General features: G+C 42.0%; 3 protein-coding genes across 5 annotated transcripts in view; 2 read left to right on the forward strand and 1 right to left on the reverse strand.

Moving 5' to 3' along the window:
* LOC134819546 (5'-AMP-activated protein kinase subunit beta-1-like) overlaps window positions 1-19,256 on the forward strand; it is a 96,890-nt gene that overhangs the window by 66,334 nt on the left and 11,300 nt on the right. The gene's annotated exons all lie outside the window — the stretch shown is intronic.
* LOC134819545 (S-formylglutathione hydrolase-like) overlaps window positions 1-19,256 on the reverse strand; it is a 97,632-nt gene that overhangs the window by 28,967 nt on the left and 49,409 nt on the right. The window lies entirely within an intron of this gene.
* On the forward strand, window positions 2,262-3,327 carry LOC134820122 (C-reactive protein-like; the record flags this gene model as incomplete). The annotated part of the gene is made up of 1 exon (XM_063830344.1): window positions 2,262-3,327. A coding segment is annotated over exon 1 (1,044 nt), but the record flags the coding sequence as incomplete, so codon positions are not given.

Genomic DNA, 19,256 nt, shown 5'->3' on the forward strand with positions numbered 1-19,256 from the left:
AGAGGTTTCAAGTGCCGAAGGCCACTGCTTATCTTTAGGATTTGAGAGTGACCTGTGCTTGAAACCCCCTCAACCATCCACTACGTCAATAAACTTATTATACAAATATAGAAAAATATAGAAAAATATAGTTATCTAAGCTAAAATTGCTTATTGGTCTAGTTTGGTGACATAGGAGAGCCCAGTTGAGTTTTAGTTTTGGTTTATGTTTTAAATCATAGTTTGAAAGGTTAGCCATGTTTCATGGCAGAGAGAGATATCATGTGTGCATGAGAGCCGTACCGGATGTAGAATTTGAGATATAATATAGATTAGTTACCATATATTAGGGTCACCTCGATTTTGGAGGGATAGCAAGTGCTTTTTAAGGTTAGATTTAATAATACCTGACGAGGCTGATAAGTCTGAATTTTTGGAAGAACCCGGGATTAGTATCCCATCTTCATTAGCATCACATATTTCGAATACATAGGGGATGAGATCATTCCAAATTTTCGTAGAGGTGTACAAAAAGTTCTGTTGGGAGATATCTAACCTCAGTAATGGGACAATCAGACGAAGTTTTTCATTTCTAGGACAGAACTTGAAAAGATCTTTAATCGACTGGGGGACATCAAATTTAAGAATTTTGAATAGTTCCATAAATGTATGGTACATGTGCAGATTCTCCAGGTTGATAATTTTCTGCTCAGTGAATAGCGGTTTAGTGTGTTCAAGACAGTAGTTCTTGCTAGCCATATGTTCGTTATAAGTTCTTGAACGTGCACAGGTTAAGTAGTATTCTTTATGATCAAAATTAGGAATGTTACCAAATAGCAGTCTTATACATCGTTTTTGAATTGCAAAGATTTTATTCAGCTTATGTTTAGGGATCCCACCCCAGCAACTTATACAATAGCTAAGATGTGACATAAAAAGAGCATTGTATAGTTTCAAATATGTAGATTTGGGAATGAATTTGCAAATTCTCTTAATCGATACAATACTGGAGTTCAGCTTTAAAGATAAATGATTAAGATGTGGTTCCCAACATAGCTGTTCGTCTATTATCACCCCAAGAAACTTTGTACATTGAACTTTTTCTAGCTTTTTGCCATCTATTGAAATCGTTAGATTCCTGTTAAAGGGCCGTACGTCTGTGAGTTAAATACAGAGGAATACCTTAGAATCTTATAATCGGAGCTTTATGAACGGATATTAATAATGTTAAATGATATTAACATTATTTCCAAGATCAAGCTTAGAACTTAAAAGCTTTTACGTTTGGAGCTATAATTATACATAATTTACATGCCTTTCTGTGTAACTTCAATTTTATTTCAGGTGTATCTCAGCTCATGGTTTTCGTAGGCTAATAATTATTTTTCAACCGGTCATAAAACGTCTCCTCTCCATTGGTTATAGGTTCGCTAGTAGTAGTATTGTAAATTGTTAATATATTCCTAATTAGTAATTTAGTCGGCCCGTACGCTCATTTTACATGTATTTCTATATGCACGGATCAGAGCAGGATACTTAAGACTAAGTGACCTCACAGGTTCAAATTGTTTTGGCTGGATATCTCGGCGCGCGAATGAAATACAACTGTACGGACTACGGATTTAACAAAAGTGGTTTATAGGATTAATGTATTAGAAGGATTTGCACGAGAGAAAAAACTTTCACAAGCTCTCCTCATCGCATTAAAGCTCCGATTATGAGATTCTAAGAATTCCTCTGTATTTAACTCAACAGTCCAAACGCTCCTATTATGGACTGATATCTCCTCTACCGGACTAAACACCTCCCCCGTGGACGGTGGAGGCTTCCAAGCTACTGCAGAATTAACAGCTCTCTTCAAAAAGTGTCACTCCAGATGAATAAAAATTATTGCCTTTATTTGAACAAAGTTTCGGTGTCTAAGTATTTCATAACCTTCAGTGCATAATTAATACAACAGTTCGCTTAAATTGTTAAAACTTAACAGGGAAGGACTTTTTATATTTGGGCTAGGAAACTTGATTGAATTTGTGCAAATTATGGTGTGTTAATCGCTCGCATCTGAATTTTGATGAATCCTGACATTTAATATCAAAATATGTATTATAAATTATCAGATTTTTTGCCAGCTGCACTGTGTCCTGCTACCCTGCTCGATTATCTGACGCTAAAACTTCTCAGGTTCACTTACAAATTCACAACTTCAGTAATTACTAGCTCCACAGATTCTCTACATTATGTTTCCCTGTTGACCACGTCAGCACCCAGTGACCTAGTTTTATTTCTGAAATATAACTTTCCGCGATGTTGCTTTTATTCGTTCTCACTATCTTCCTTGTGTTCCCTGTTACTGAAACAGTGGACGGAAAGTACACTGCTTTGCAGTTTGGGACTACTTTTAGTGACTACATAAGCTTTAATCACGACATGAGCCCGTTTCATACATCATTGACCCTCTGCTCTTGGGTTAAGCGAGTATCCACCTCATCCTCCTTTCCGACGGTGTTCCACTACCAGACGAGCTCCAGTACTTATGAGATACTGATTACATCTTACGGGGAATACAACAGAATACTATATGATAGGGTTTTGGACAACTTACAGAGTAAATTCACTACCCCGGCCGGACAATGGTTCCACTATTGTCTGACTTGGTCCTCCTCCTCACGGACTACGCAGCTCTACCTGGACGGGGAACTAGCAGCTAGTGGCCAGACTTCATCAGGAAGAGAACTGTACACCAGCGGGACTGTGTGGTTTGATAGATTCGGTAACCAGGATAGTAATGGTGTTGTTTTTAGAGGCCAATTATACAGATTTAATATGTATACAGAGGTGCTGAGCTCGGAGACAATAAAAAGAATAGCAGACGGTGGTTTGTGTGCTGAAGTAGAGACTATCAGCAGCAGACAACTACGCTGGGAGGACGTACTGGCAAAGTCAAGATCTGGGTCTGTGGTTGAGGTCACCGGGTGTGATATAACGGAATATCGGGAATTCATGGAGAGTCGATTAAATGAAAAGGAGGTGCAACTAAAGGCAATGAGGGTAGAATTGGCTGCAGTCACTAGTAAACTCAACACGACTGAAGGCGATCTAGTAACAGTGACCGGTAAATTTAATAGCACAAAGGATGAGTTACAAAATGTAACAGGCCGACTTAATCGGACAGAAGACGATCTAGAAACAATGACCAGGCAATTAAACAGCACAAAAGATGAGTTACAAAATGTAACAGGCCGACTTAATCGGACAGAAGATGATCTAGAAACAATGACCAGGCAATTAAACAGCACAAAAGATGAGTTACAAAATGTAACAGGCCGACTTAATCGGACAGAAGATGAGCTTGGCCTATTGTCTGTCTATTCTAAACGATCTTATCTTAGTACCAGTACTAGCTTGTACAACAGGGATCCTAATGGTAGTCTCCATTGCTCTGAGCTTGCTGTTCTGCTGTGAGAGAAGGAAGGGAAAGAAAGAAGATAAGGGACTTGGGAAGGTTGCCTATAATGCTTCAAGTGGAGTGCATCTGGGTGAGGAGGAGGGGAGTTCTCCTAGTGTAGATGACACATCTGACAACATCAAACATTTACGAGAACTATGAAACTTAACGGTAAATAATTTTTGATAATTTGGCAATACTTCAAGCACATTTCATATGCCACGCAGCCACGCTATCTGTATCACTATCGTTTTGAAATTGGTCTTTGACACTCCATTAACTATTACACGGTACACCAATAACGAACTTCATTCTACAACCTCAGGCGAACCTTACAAATCGAGAAGTACAGCAGTGACGTTTCTCCCGCTTGATAGCATCCTCTTCTTGCAGGATTATTCACCTTGGAACTGTCAAGGACCAGAAAAACTTAAGAAATTTGTGAAAAGTTATTTCGTTTTAAAGTTTGAACTCACCGATCTTTATATGATTAAGCTTCGGTCAAGTTTGTCTGACAGAATGATTAAACTTATTAGTTTGAGTGTATTTTTGGTAAATTATTGAATCTGTTTAAAGACGACATGCTGTGAGGAGGAGGAGGAGGAGGAGGAGGAGGAGGAGGAGGAGGAGGAGGAGGAGGAGGAGGAGGAGGAGGAGGAGGAGGAGGAGGAGGAGGAGGAGGAGGAGGAGGAGGAGGAGGAGGAGGAGGAGGAGGAGGAGGAGGAGGAGGAGGAGGAGGAGGAGGAGGAGGAGGAGGAGGAGGAGGAGGAGGAGGAGGAGGAGGAGGAGAAGGGGGATGAGGAGGAGAAGGGGGATAGGAGGAAGCATCTAAATGTTATTTCCATAACATTTTTTGTCCAATTTTGTCCGCCCTACTTTTTATCCGTTTTGAAAATATAGGGTACCGAACGGACAAAAAGGGACACAAAACATGAACATGAACTCCCCCCCCCCCCCCCCCCAAACAAAAATCAATTTGGAAGCCGAAGCAAACGGTATAAAAATGGAACTACTTGGACGATTACATTTACATCTGCTAAATAGTGTGTTTATACAATACTGAGAGGACAGTCCCTTTGAGGATAGGAACGTTCTACGTAACGCATCACTTAAACTTTCTTAATTTAGCTGTAGCGTGGCGTAGGAAGTAAATAGGGATTCCAAACTTTCACAGAGCAATTACATATGACATAGCGCAATACAAGCATGTCTTAGATACATAGTACAAGGTAGCATAACGTCATCCTTTATAAAACAATTGTTTTCCTAAAAGCTTCCACTTTGACAAAGCTGTGAGAAGCCTCATTGAGTGCGCGGCGTGGCACAGTAACGCATCGCGCTACAAATCACCACAAAAGGGGTACTTTGGATAAAAACGCGATCTTCACCCTCAGAATCGACTTTTAAAATTTTATGCTTTTCTCTGTCAAAATAAGCCTTATAATTATATCGAAATACCCCCCCCCCCCCCCTTTCTACCCCCGCCCCCTTTCGTGTGCTCTCTTCTTCTGTCAACGGGTGATACTCTTAAAATATTTGTTCCAATTATTAGGGACGGTCGAGTGTCGACGAGTCCAACTCAGCGCGCGTCCTGGTAGGTTATATAAACCTACAATTCTTCTTCAGCTTTCTTGAACTCTCGCATCTCGGCTGTCTCATACCCAGCAGACCTTACTGGTTGGCGATATTACTACAGGTAATTGCGTCTTCACAGCTTGTTGAGCTCCGCGCGCGCTCGCGTCGTAAGTATATTACTATATTGCATTTGCACGCCGCGCTTCAAACATTCCAAAAATGCAATCGCACCACGTACCACGTGATACGATTCAGCCAACCAGAGAACAAGAATCCGCGAAGTTATAAAGGCTGCGCAGCGCACTTTTATATGGCCCAAAATATGAAATAAAACTTTTTGCAATAATTCTTGTAGCGCGATGCGTTACTGTGCCGCGCCGCGCACCCAATAAGGTTTTTCACAGCGACAGATCTGGCTAGATCGGCGAAATGCGTTACTGTGCCGCGCCGAGCTGCCATGAATTGACATCGTCAATTAACGATAATTCGCGATTCAAAATCTACGTTGTTTTAAATTTTCCTCCTGCGGAAGAAAACGTTATTTTTACAAGGCGAAAATTTTTTTGAAAAACAAACGTTTCAGTAATAGTAGAGGCTCTTACGGGCAAATAAGGCACTCTTCTGCTGGAGCCCCTAGGCTCCTGGGATGATTGTTTTATGGACTAGTAATTAGTGCCGCATCGATAGCCGATCTCAGATGCCACTATGGAGGCTGTATGGCCATGTGCTGACGGTTATTTGCTTTTTCCCGCGCACCTTGCTAAATCACAAAGTAAACGCTCGAATTTGATTTCAAAATATTCACACAACTTCTAGATACCTACTTGACAATATTACGTAGCCAGATTTACCTCTGTTGCTTATCTCTTGGTGTTATGACCATTCAAAGTTTCAGATTATCACGTGACACATTATGTCACAGTAAATGCGCGCAAGAAAAACTTTCTCACATATTTTTGATTCGGCGCAAGCGCGCTCCGCACAATTACTACAAAAAGGACCAGGAATTTTCCGACGAGTTACACTACGTCATTTAATAGACATTTATTATTATGTGTGATACGAATGGTAACGAAACTTGTATCATAAGAAACAATGATTTAAAAAACAAGCTGCTATGATAAATGTTGCTATAAATCAGTAAGAACTACCTCGATGTAAACATATTAGGGGTCGTTCACATAATACGGAATCACCGAGAGGGGGGGGGGGGCCGGGGGGTTAAATTAAACGTTGTTCAGGACGTGATTACGTAATATGTCAACGATCCTGTAAGAACATTACATTGGCTGTTACATTCCATACATTGAGTTTTACGGGGCTAAATTTGAACTTTAACAAGTTCTCTGTTTTAGTGTTCTGCTCTGGTGTTAGTTGGCATAACAAATACACCATTCGCACCTTTAAATGTGACTGATCAGTGACGGGGAAGATGTAATTGTAAAATAGCATTTAGTCCGCTGCATTTCCCTAGCACCCAATTTGGATCTTATGTCATGGTCAGTAAAATGAATTCCAACGAATCTTTAAACTAATACCCACCAGGTTCTGAAAATAGCACTTTCAACTGCTTTTAAAAATAAGCTATTTCTAATTTTCGATCTGACTGTAACTTCGTCGATTAGGCGAGGTTTTACAAAATAAAAAACTTTCATATGCCCCGTTTTAAACATCAAACTGTATTTTAATGTAATCAACGCCACAATGTAATAAAAACTATTTGTTTGATCAAAACTAAAAATGTCATAGCTGAAATCGATGGATCAGTTTGATAAAAGTTGAAACTAGTATAACGTGCTTCAAACCCCGGGTTGACACTTGGCCGTAAATCTCTGTTTGACATTTAGAGTTCTAAAGCTTACACACAAGAATTCTAGCAAACGTAATGTATTAAGAGAATACAACGTTAAAGAATTAAATTACAAAGAATACAAGGTTTCCAGGGACTTCGAAGAAATCTATACCAGTAACATCTGTCAAACTCGTCGACGGTCCATTTGACATTTGAAACAAATATTTTACGAGTATTACCCGTTAAAAAATTTAATATTAATGAAGGATGTTAGGTTTGGCCTTGAGGCAATCTAGGTAAACCATAGGTAAAAATATAATATTAATCATAAGCTAAAATGTACTAATCTTTGTATTCTAAATGGGGAAAAAGAAGGGGGGGGGGGGGGGGGGGGGGGGTCCAACCCGATGTCCGATATGAGGGTTGATGAGGCCAAAATCGGAATCGGAAAAATCGGAAAATTGAGAAATTTTAGAGAATCGATCTCTAAAACCTCTCAGAAGTGATATAATTCAACCAGAACCCCTACATATGCTATATTGTTATGAGAAAACGAACTAATTGGACATTCCAATAGTATGTTTTATGTGTTTTTCCACTGCAGGGGCTAGTATGCTCACTACTAGTTGGAGTTGTCATGTACTCCCAGACCCGAGTGCTTTGGCCTCTTGACGTGAGATCGATTGTTTCTGCTCATTAATTTTATCCCTGTTACTTGTTATTATGTATTAGTACAACACTAGGTACCGGGTTATATTTTGTGGTCCGGTCTTTAAACAAACCATAATATCACTAGTACACTGCACCTTAAATGTATAGTCAAGTACATTTGTATCGTAACACATGCTTGGCTGGGGGATCATGTTTTGTGTCCGTTCGGTACCCTGTATTTTCAAAACGGACAAAAAGTAGGGCGGACAAAAACGGACAAAAACAGACAAAACATTTAGATGTCCTCCTCCTCCTCCTCCTAAGTCTTCCTCCTCCTGAGTCCTTCTCCTCCTCAGTCCTCTTCAGTCCTCTTCCTGACTCCTCGTCCTCGTCCTTCTCCTCAGTCCTCCTCACCTTCCTCCTCAATCCCCTTCTCCTCCTCAGTCCTACTCCCAGTCCTCCTCCTTCTCCTTCTTCTTCTCCTCCTCATCCTCATTTCTCCTCCTGATCCTCCTTCTCCTCCCCATCAGTCCTCCTCAGTCCTCCTCATAGTCGTCCTCCTCCTCCTGAGTCCTTCTCATCCTCCTCCACCTCCTGAGTCCACCTCCTGAGTCCTCCTCCTGAGTCCTCATCCTCCTCCTGAGTCATCATCCTCTTCCTCCTGAGTCCTCCCCCAGTCCTCCCCCAGTCCTCTTCCTCCTTCTCCTCCTCATCCTCCTCCTCATCAGTCCTCATCCTCTGTCCTCCTCATAATCGTCCTCGTCCTCGTCCTCGTCCTCGTCCTCGTCCTTAGTCCTCCTCCTCCTTATCCTCCTCCTCAGTCCTCCCCCAGTCCTCATCCTCCTCCTTCTCCTCCTCCTCCTTCTCCTTTTTCTTCTCCTCCTAATCATTCCTCCTCCTCAGTTGTCGTCCTCCTCCTCCTCCTCGTCCTTAGTCCTCGTCCTCTTCAGTATTCCTCCTCAGTCCTCATCCTCATCATCCTCCTCTTCAGTCTTCCTCCTGAGTCCTCCTCCTCGTCCTCCTCCACCTCCTCATTCCCCTCCTTATCCTCCTCCTCTTCAGTCCTCCTCATCCTCCTCCTCGTTCTCCTCCTTATCCTCCTCCTCCTCAGTCCTCCTCCTCATCCTCCTCCTCCTTCTCTTCCTTCTCCTCCTAATCAGTCCTCCTCCTCAGTCGTCCTCCTCTTCATTAGCCCTTGTCCTCATCCTCCTAGTCCTCGTCCTTAGTCCTCGTCCACATCCTCCTCAGTCTTCCTCCTCAGTCCTCCTCGTCCTCATCAGTCTCATCCTCCTCATCCTCCTCCCCAAGTCCTCCTCTTCCTCAGTCCTCCCCCAGTCCTCCTTCTCATCCTCCTCATCCTCTTCAGTCCTCATCTTGTTCCTCCTCAGTCCTCCTCTTCCTCCTACTCGTCAGTCCTCCTCCGCAGTCCTTCTCCTCAGTCCTCCTCCTCCGCAGTCCTTCTCCTCCTCGTCAGTCTTCCTCCTCGCCAGTCCTCCTTCTCCTTCTTCTCCTCCTACTCCTAAGTCCTCCTCCTCCTCCTCCTCCTCAGTCCTCCTCCTCCCTCTCATCCTTTTCCTCCTTCTCCTCCTTCTCCTCCTACTCCTAAGTCATCCTCCTGCTCCTCAGTCCTCCCCCAGTCCTCCTCCTCATCAGTCCTTCCCCAGTCCTCCTTCTCCTCCTCCTCATCATCAGTCCTCCTCCTCATCATCCTCCTCAGTCCTCCTCCTCCTCAGTCCTCCCTAAGTCCTCCTCTTCCTCAGTCCTCCCCAGTTCTCCTTCTCCTCCTCCTCATCCCCTCAGTCCTCCTCCTCAGTCCTCCTCGTCCTTAGTCCTCCCCCAGTCCTCCTTCTCCTCATCCTCAGTCCTCCTCCTCAGTCCTCGTCCTTCTCCTTTTTAACAGTCCTCCTCCTCAGTCTTCCTCCTCGTCCTCGCTCTCGTCCTCCTCCTTCTCCTCCTTCTCGTCTTCCTCCACCAATCCTGCTCCTCTTCCTCAGTCCTCCCTCTCCTCTTCAGTCCTCTTCCTCCTCAGTCCTTCTCGGTCCTCCTCTTTCTCCTCAGTCTTCCTCCTTCTCCTCCTCCTCCTCAGTTCTCTTCCTCATCCTCCTCCTTCTTCTCTTCCTTCTCCTCCTAATCAGTCCTCCTCCTAATCAGTCCTCCTCCTCAGTCGTCCTCCTCCTCAGTCGTCCTCCTCCTCGTCCTTAGTCCTCGTCCTCATCGTCCTCATCGTCCTTAGTCCTCGTCCTCATCCTCCTAGTCCTCGTCCTTAGTCCTCGTCCTCATCCTCCTAGTGCTCGTCCTGGTCCTCCTCAGTCTTCCTCCTCTGTCCTCCTCAGTCCTCCTTCTCCTCAGTCCTCCTCCTCCTCATCGGTTTACACAATTTATTGTTACTAAGATGTTTTTAAACGCATTTGAGTCTGTAACATATTGACATGTTACTGTTACTGACTCAAAATGTGCTCGAGAATTTTTTTGTTTAATAGAGTTTTACTCTCCAGTACTATGGAAAAGTTGTTACATGATAAATAAAGATTTTGATAAATAAAGTGATTTTCATCCCTTTTAATGTTATTGAAAATTGTGTAGACTATTCTTTGTATCTAACTGAGGATTGGAAGTTTGAGAAAGGACCAGTCATTAACCGTGCTACCCATTTCTGCAGATAGCCTGTTACAAATTGTGGAGACAAATTGTGGAGACAATTTAAATCAAAAGTTACTAAAGCGTTCGCTATTTGTTACGATTGTTATTACCAACCATACCTCTTTCAATTGTGGACCGGGGTGGATGTTTCTGTCAAACAAGAGTTGATTCGACATTGTGTTGTTTTTCGGACGAAACGATTCTTGTTTGGAACAAGATACCATTTTGGAGTTCTGGGACCACCACCAATCGATTTCTTGTCATATTTAAGTACAGAAATAGCTACCTATATCGCCTAGAAACCTCAGAGGGAAGATTTAAATTTCCCGATTTTTCCGATATGAGGGTTGATGAGGCCAAAATCGGGATCGGAATGATCGGAATTGATCGGGTTGGACCCCCCCCCCAAAAGAAGAAACATTGTCAGTCAGTCGAGAAAATTGTCAGTAACTCATTTTTCATTCTGCGTGATGACTGTTTTAAATGTTAAATGGAATGCAGTTTGTAGATTTATAACCTACCACGACGCGCGCCGAGTTGGACTCGTCAACGGTCAAACTCGGTCCGTAAAATATTTGGAACATTAACGAGTATCACCCGTTAATATATGCATCAAGCATAAAATCAAAGATTGAAATACAAATTAAAATTGGCGCGCCGCGCATATTTTAATTAACGGGCCGCGCACTTATTTCGTATTTTAACTGATTTATATCACACTGTAAAATCGAGCGCTACATAAACAACCAATTGTGTTAAATCTCTGATATTTGTTTCCTTTGTATTTCAGAACTTTTTCTCACTCTTTTGAATTTTACTTGGGATCCAAAGCTTTGTGTTTATATACACACCGACTGAAAATAATATGACTGCGAAGCTTGTATTACCCTGAAGCAATTATTACTTCGGAGAAATTTGTACAAGTTCTTCAAAACAATCTACGTATACCATTATTATTATTAAACCGTATACCATTATTATTATTAAATCTAAAATAGCTAATAATTTATTATTATTTATTTAATTATTAACAGGCCCCTTAACGTGGGCAATAATATCTATACCAAATTATGGCAACATTTATAATATCTATACCAAATTATGTCAACATTTATAATAAAACTTCGGTTTTCAGCATAAACATAGTTTTCCAGAAAAATATTTTAGGTTTCTAACAAGTTCTCAACTTTTTGGTGATGGGGAACATGCCACACAAACTAAGGAAGTCTATCAAGATCAGAGAACTTGACCCTAGGCTGATAGTCAGTTATTAGATTATATATTCGCACATATCCACACTATTTACATTACACGTGCAACATGATATTATTATTACACAAAGCACGAAATTGTGCTGTATATGAGTGGTGATTTCGCTCTGAAAATCAGGGACAGTAGCTCAATAGGTAGAGCAAGGCACGCGATATGTCGCGGTTCTGGGATCATTCCCCAGTTGTCCCCAGTTTTTCAGAGTTAATCATCACACATAGACAGCATGAGAGTAGGCCCTGCCATCTAGGCTGATAGTGTTAAACATCTAAACATTGATATATGCTGTGGCGGAATGACAGACTGAGCACTGCCCAGTAAAATGACATGTGCTAAGTGTCGCTCAGTCAGCCTTAAAATGCCTAACGGGTTATAAACCTCTAAGGCTATGATGGCCGGGCCCTTTATATACTTCCCTTACCTTACTTGCTAACTTCTTGCTCGCTTCTTTCTTCAGTGCAAAAAATTTGGAAAGAGTGCTGCGTGTAATGCTCTCTTTGAGACCTAGACCTCATGCTTTAAGTTCCGTAGATTTGGCCAAATAACCTATAACAGACTGAGCACAGGTCCTGCCAAAAGATCAAAAATCTTTTTACAGCTCTTCTGCAGTACATTGTACATGTATTTAATGTATATTATGGGGCAAAGCTACGTAGAGATGCTACGAGCTGGAAAAAGTTGCCCTTGTTTATCAAAAATAGTACTTTCTTTTAAATAGTATACTTGGTGGGATTATGTTTGATTTTGATTTGATTTCAAGTAGGCCATTGTTAGCCTATCTTGCCCACTGCTTATTGTCTATCCTCTATTATGACTCTCTATTGTAAATGTGTGAATGAGAGTTTTGTCAACATTTTGTATATATAGGGGGGGGGGGGGGGGGGGGCCGGGGGGGGGGGGGGGGGGGGGGGGGTGTCACGTCCGTCTATGTCCGCTTGTCTCATAGAATCCAAAAAGGACAGGACATAGGCGGACATAGGCGGACATAGGCGGACATAGACGGACATAGGCGGACATAGGCGGACATAGGGGGACATAGACGGACATAGGCGGACATAGGCGGACATAGGCGGACATTAATGGACACCTAAATTGCTAAATAAAATGTTCAATTTTTGCTGTTACAGGGGGATCATGTTTTTTGTCCGTTCGGTACCCTATATAAATTCAAAACAGACAAAAAATAGAGCGGACAAAAACGGACAAAAATGGACAAAAACGGACAAAAATGGAAATAACATTTAGATGCTTCCTCCTCCTACTCTTCCTCCTCCTCCCCCTGGGTCTTCCTGATCTTCCTCAGTCCTCTTCCTCCTCCCCTCCTCAGTCCTCCTCCTACTCCTCCTCCTCGTCCTCAGTCCTCCTCATCAGTCCTCAACAGTCCTTCTCCTCCCCAGTCCTCCTCCTCCTCCTGAGTCCTCCTCCTGGGTCCTCCTCCTGGGTCCTCCTCCTCCTCTTCATCCTCCTCCTCTTCCTCCTCAGTCCTCAGTCCTCCTCAGTCCTCCTCCTCATCCTTCTCCTCAGTCCTCCATGCTCCTCCTCAGTCCTCCCCCAGTCCCCCTCCTCCTCCTCCTATTCAGTCCTCCTCCTCCTCCTCCTTCTCAGTCCTCCTCCTCCTCCTGAGTCCTCCTCCTCCTCCTCTTCCCTCTCAGTCATCCTCTTCAGCCATCCTCCTCAATCCTCCTCCTCAGTCCTCCTCCTCCTGGGTCCTCCTCCTCCTCTTCATCCTCCTCCTCTTCCTCCTCGGTCCTCAGTCCTCCTCCTCCTGATCCTTCTCATCAGTCCTCCTCCTCCCCAGTCCTCTCCCAGTCCCCCTCCTTCTCCTCCTATTCAGTCCTCCTCCTCCTCCTCCTCAGTTCTCCTCAGTCCTCCTTCTCATTTCTCCTAAGTCCTCCTCCTGAGTCCTCCTCCTGAGTCCTCCTCCTCTTCCTTCTGAGTCCTCCTCCTGAGTCCTCCTCACTCTCAGTCATCCTCCTCAGCCATCCTCCTCAGTCCTCCTCCTCAGTCCTCCTCCTCCTGGGTCCTCCTCCTCCTCTTCATCCTCCTCCTCTTCCTCCTCGGTCCTCAGTCCTCCTCCTCCTGATCCTTCTCATCAGTCCTCCTCCTCCCCAGTCCTCTCCCAGTCCCCCTCCTTCTCCTCCTATTCAGTCCTCCTCCTCCTCCTCCCCAGTTCTCCTCAGTCCTCCTTCTCATTTCTCCTAAGTCCTCCTCCTGAGTCCTCCTCCTCTTCCTTCTGAGTCCTCCTCCTGAGTCCTCCTCCTCCTCACTCTCAGTCATCCTCAGAGAAGAGCATCCAATGTTTAATGCAATAAAACGACCAAATGACAGTTATAACAATCTGAAATAGAAAACGTATTAGAAATACATAATCCAATATTCATTGCTCAATAGTCAAGAATACATCATAAAACGGGATTTATAAAACGGCTAATAGTACTTTAAAACATAGTACTCGAAAACATACAAACTCACCACTAGGTGGAAACGAAACTTGACATCCTGTCCTAAATAAGAGCATTGTTATAAATAATGATATAACAATCTCCCGCCAAACAAACTTATAATTTAAGAAGGATGTAAAAGTTTAACCCAGAGGATTAGTGATTGTTAAAATTAAAAATCTTTGAAGTATATAAAAACCAGCCCATAACATCTGGCAAATATCTTAAGTTATAAGATCAAGTGAAATATAACTGACATGCACACTCAAGTATAAAAGTATAAAATGATAAAGAGAAACGGTACATAGATATAGCTCACACAGACGTGAAATCGGAAGGGGTTAAAACATATGCCCAAACACCAGAATATTCAGAGCAATAAACAACTATATCTCATAGGAAAACTGATGTCATACCAGGTACACCTCATCCTCAGATAGCCTTAATCACTCTTCCCACCTCAATACAACAAGTCCTCGAGTAATGACACCAATAAGAAGTCGAAATAAAGGTATTTCATTGCCCATAACAGTCCAGTCCTTAGGGCACAAGAATAAACCCCACCACTTCAGCCGGCTAGACAATAAATGAACACACTATCTGCTTGTGCTTTGACAACCAATGAGGTCTGATGACACAACGCAATTGCTTTTCAGGTCAAAACTGTAACATCCAGTCCTTAGAACGTGCATTAAAGTTTCGGGGGAAGCTGTCTTTTTGGTCAAGCAGTCCGCTAGCTGTAGTTCTGTGCGTGTCCAGACAATTCCATAAACTTCTCTAAGGGTCATTTGTTCTTTTATCGATGCTACCTCTCGTCTTAGTTTGAGATCTGCAGCCAAAGACGATGATTGAATATTATCCCAGAGTGATTTGCTATCAGTTACTCCAATGATTGGTAGCATATTGTCTTTGTTTTCGTTATTCCTTAGATTTAAGACATCCATCATAGTTTCTCTTAGATTGACAGCTTCATCCAGGCATTTTCCTAAGGCAATACCCTCAGCGTATATGATGGTCTTTGCAACTCTCTCCAGTTTTTTACTACACCATGATAGCGGAGAATATGCATCACCACAGTTGATAAAGATGATATAGCTCCGTGTACTCGAAGTTTTGTCAGGAAGGTTGCTTAATGCAGCATCTGAAAATGCTACTATCCTGAGATCTTCAACGTTACAGGGTGGGATCGAAAAAGATACTCTTAGAGTGTGCTTTTTTAGTCTTTTTACAACATTGTTTAACTGGATAACATCACTGACAACGGGTTTACTTGCCATTAGGCTGCATTCCAATACCAAATATCGGATATCAGGTCTGGATTGAGACGAAATCCATTGCAGTTTCCCTAATAATTGTTGATATTTTTTCTTCTCTGATTCATTCAATTCATGATCCGACTGGGTTCTTCGGGCAGAGTTTAACTCGATAGGAACAATACCTTCTTGGTATGATATTTGGTCGACTTGTATTTGGTCTTCTTTCTGACTGATATCCCAACCTATATATCTAAACTCTTTGCTCTTCTTTGTACTAAGTTGAAAGTCAGAGCATAGGGCTTTTACCACATTCTGATGAAAATCTGCATTTCCTCCCACTAGGATATCATCGACATGAATCACAAGGAAGCCACTGATTTCTCTATTATGGTGGTAAACATATACAGAAGGATCAAGTTTTAAGGATTTGCAACCATAACTTGCTAGTTTAGTCTTCATTGTGATGAACCACTGTCTAGCTCCATCGTTCAGTCCATAAACAGGCTTTTCAGTGAAAGCAGGATTAATGAACGAATAGTGTGACATTGGGTTCTCAACCATGGAAATTTAAAAGTCTCTACATACTGTTCTTTCTGGCTCCATGTGCTAGTTAGGGGCCTGAGGTATCCGAAAAATCATGTTTTGAGTACCCAAAGTGTTCTGGGTGCCAGGAATGAGGTTATTAAAGCGGCGAAAATGACCGGTTTTGGACTATTTATGAGCTTTTTTGCCCATTTTCATGAGATAAAGAATCAGGAAAGCTGCTCTAGATGATTGAAATGGTTGATACCAATGAGGATACACCCAACACACATAAATATTCGTGATATATGTGATTTTAATGAGAAAAATATGATCTCAGGGCCCATTTTATACCAAAATTTGCCAAAACCACTCGCACTTGTCAAAGCTTCCTCATTTTAGACACATTTAATGATTATTATGGTATCTAACTTATGGTGGATCTGATAGGAGTATGTCTTAGCTTCATTTTAAGCCATCAATGAGCATGCTGGTGTGTATGAAAGTACTTTAATCCTCCCGTCCATTGATCATATAGTCTGGGCCATGCGCGCGCGCGCGCTTGTTACAAGCATGAATTTTCTCCCTCAGTATCTATCTAAAGCTTTTAAAGACATGATTAGAATGCTATCCTACTCAGCACATGAGTGCTACAGGATGGTGAAAGAATTTCCATGAAAAATCATTAAATGTGGAAGATATGAGGTCATATGTGTGTGCGCGCGCGCGCGCGCGCACGCTTGTTACAAACTTGACATCCTCAGAACTTTCACATTTACTGAGATTTTGTTTCAAACTTAATTGAACCTGAACCGAAATTGCCAGAGGAAACAGATAGTGTAACTCAGAAAGACCACAAATGGATAGTTTGTGAGATATTGAGGTTAACTCTTAAAAATTTACAATGATGTCACACCAGAAAACCCCTATTTTTGGTATATTTAACCTCATATCTCGAACGCGCAGTACTGGATTGAGCTAAACTTGGTCAGGTTTTGTAGCCCTGACTATCCTCGATCATATGGAACAGGAATAAAACTGTTTAGATGTTATATCTTAATTATATTAGGCACTTAGTTCTGAAAAGTGAGAATGTCATTAATACTGCTTTCACTGTTTTTGATTTTCCATACTACGTCATCACTCACCCTAAATTCCTTGGGTGGTTTCATTAGCACTGTTCTTTCTAAGTCATTTGATTGAAGAAACGCTGCTCGCACATCAATTGATTGGATGTCCCATTTCTTCCAGTTGCATATAGAAAGACACATCCTGGCTAGACTCTTTTGAGCGGTTGGTGAGTCTGATGGGGGTGCATTGTGTTCTTTAAAGCCGCGGATAACAAGCCGTGCTTTATAGATCTGATTGCCATTTTTGTTTTTTGTTTCCGTGACCCAACGACTGGACAATACATCTTCCTCAGGAAAGTCTATTCTTCTTACTTCATCAAAGACTTTGAATTCCTTCCATTTCTCTAGTTCTTCACTTTTTGCATCTAAATAAAGATCTGAGTTGGTTTCATTGTGCTGCACAATGCACATACACTTCATAATATATCTGCTCAGAAAAACACTGTGATTCAGCTTCTGCTTTGTCTTCTTTAATCCAATTCATCATATCGAGATCAACACCTTTTGTTTCCCCAGTACTCACATCTACCATGTTCCAGTAATTAGAGAACTTTCCGGTTGATTTTCCTCCTCTGCTAACAACAGTCATGGTATTCCACTTGTTTTGGTCGACATTTGATCCTTGGCAGACATAGATCCTATCACCAGGTCGAACAACTTTTGGTTTTTGTTGGGGAATATGCTCTTCTCTGTCGTTTTCTTCTACTGTTAGAAGTTCTGAGCCTACAGTAGAATTGTCTGCTGCTTCATTGTTGTATTGTGTGGTAGCAACAGGGTCATTGCTTTCCTCCTCTGAATCGTCATCATCACTCTCTGATTCTGATAAATTACTCCTTTTACTAACATGACTTTCTGGTTTCGTTTGAGTCATTGGTTTAGAGTTAATTTGGGTTTCCCCGTCTTCTTTAAGGATAACCTTACATGGGTGTACTTTGATGAGTGTTCCTGAGCCAGTTTTGATCAAAACCTGAGTTCCATCTTGGGTGATCACTTTACAGGCTGGACCATGCCATGATTTTTGGTCAAGGCGTTTGTAGTAAACTGTGTCCCCAACACAAAACTTTTGGTGGGTTCCGGTAAAAACTTTGCCTCTCAGGCTCTTGCAACCCGATTAGAATACTCTGCTTCAATATATGCCTGTCTTGAAATTCGAAGGCTGTTAAGATGATCAGCTACAAGTTGAGATGCTGATTGGTCTGTTAAGGCTGGAAGTTTGTTGGCAGAGTTCCCTGGTATATTAGGATTTCGACCTAATACGAGTTGGTATGGTGAGAATCCGAAGATGTTGATCAAAGAGTTTTTTGCATGAACTGCCCACATCAAGGCAATATGAATCGAGCATTTAACATCATCAATGATCTTTTCAGTCATTTCTCCTACTAGTGCGTTGTGACGCTCACAAATACCATTTGAGAATGGAGCTTCAGCAGCTGTAGTTTTGTGTAACACATTGAATGCCTCACAGAAAGCATCCCAGCTATGGCTGTTAAACTCACCTCCGTTGTCGCTCAGTATCTTTTTTGGTGGTCCAAAAAAGGAGATCCAAATCAACATGAACTTTTCCATAACTTCTTTTGCAGTTTTTGATTTGAGTGGGTGTACTGCTGAAAATCTAGTAAGGTAATCAACACAGTGTAAAACCCAAACACCTCGAATCAGCTTAAGATCCATTGAGACAAGTTCATTGAATTCAGTTGCAAGGGGTAAAGAAACCACTGGTTTTGGGGCAGCGCGCCTATGTTTTAAGCAAAATTCACACGATTTATCAAGAAGCCTTAGTTCAGTTTCCAAAGCTGTATCTCTTTTACCAGCATGATCCCACAAGTTGATGATTCTCTCACTTCTAGCATGGGCAAATCTCCTGTGTAGTTTAAGGGCCTTCTTCTTAGTATCTTCTGGTGGGGACATGTTACATGAATCAACAGTATTGATAACGCATGCTTCAGAGCAGAATGTGAAACTCTTAATAAGTGGGAGTGTATAGTGTCCTGTAGAAGTCATTTCAAGTTCAAATAATTTACCATTGATTTCTGCTTGATCTTTTTCAAAGTTGATCCTTAGTCCTAGGTTTTTCATAGTCTTCAATGAAAGAAGCAGTGGAATATCGGTGTCAACAACATGAACTTCAAGGATTATCTTTTCTCCGCACATCTCTACTGGCAGATGAACCATTTTCATTGCCTTGAGTTTTCCAACTCCGAATTTGAATATAGTCTGTGAATGGAATTCTTTCATTTCATCACGAACTTTCTGATTTAGACTATCAACATAACATGTGAACCATTCTTTTCCGCATACAGTTTTGCAAGCACCTGAGTCTAGGACAGCCTTGTTGACCGTTTCTCCAACTAGCCATATTTCTTCTAGCTCATTGCCAACATTAGATTGGAAAAATATGGGTTTTTCAGGGAGGTCATGATTTTGCTTGTCTGAATCGTTAAAATGCGATCCTTGTTCATCATTTTCTTCTGAAAAGTATGTCTGTCTACCCTGCTGATTGGGGATCATGTTGCGGTTTCTGATAAGACTTTGGATATCACGGATAAATGGACAATC

The sequence above is a fragment of the Bolinopsis microptera genome, chromosome 8 (genome assembly GCF_026151205.1).
Source record: "Bolinopsis microptera isolate Bmic1 chromosome 8, MBARI_Bmic_1.0, whole genome shotgun sequence".
Taxonomy (NCBI): domain Eukaryota; kingdom Metazoa; phylum Ctenophora; class Tentaculata; order Lobata; family Bolinopsidae; genus Bolinopsis; species Bolinopsis microptera.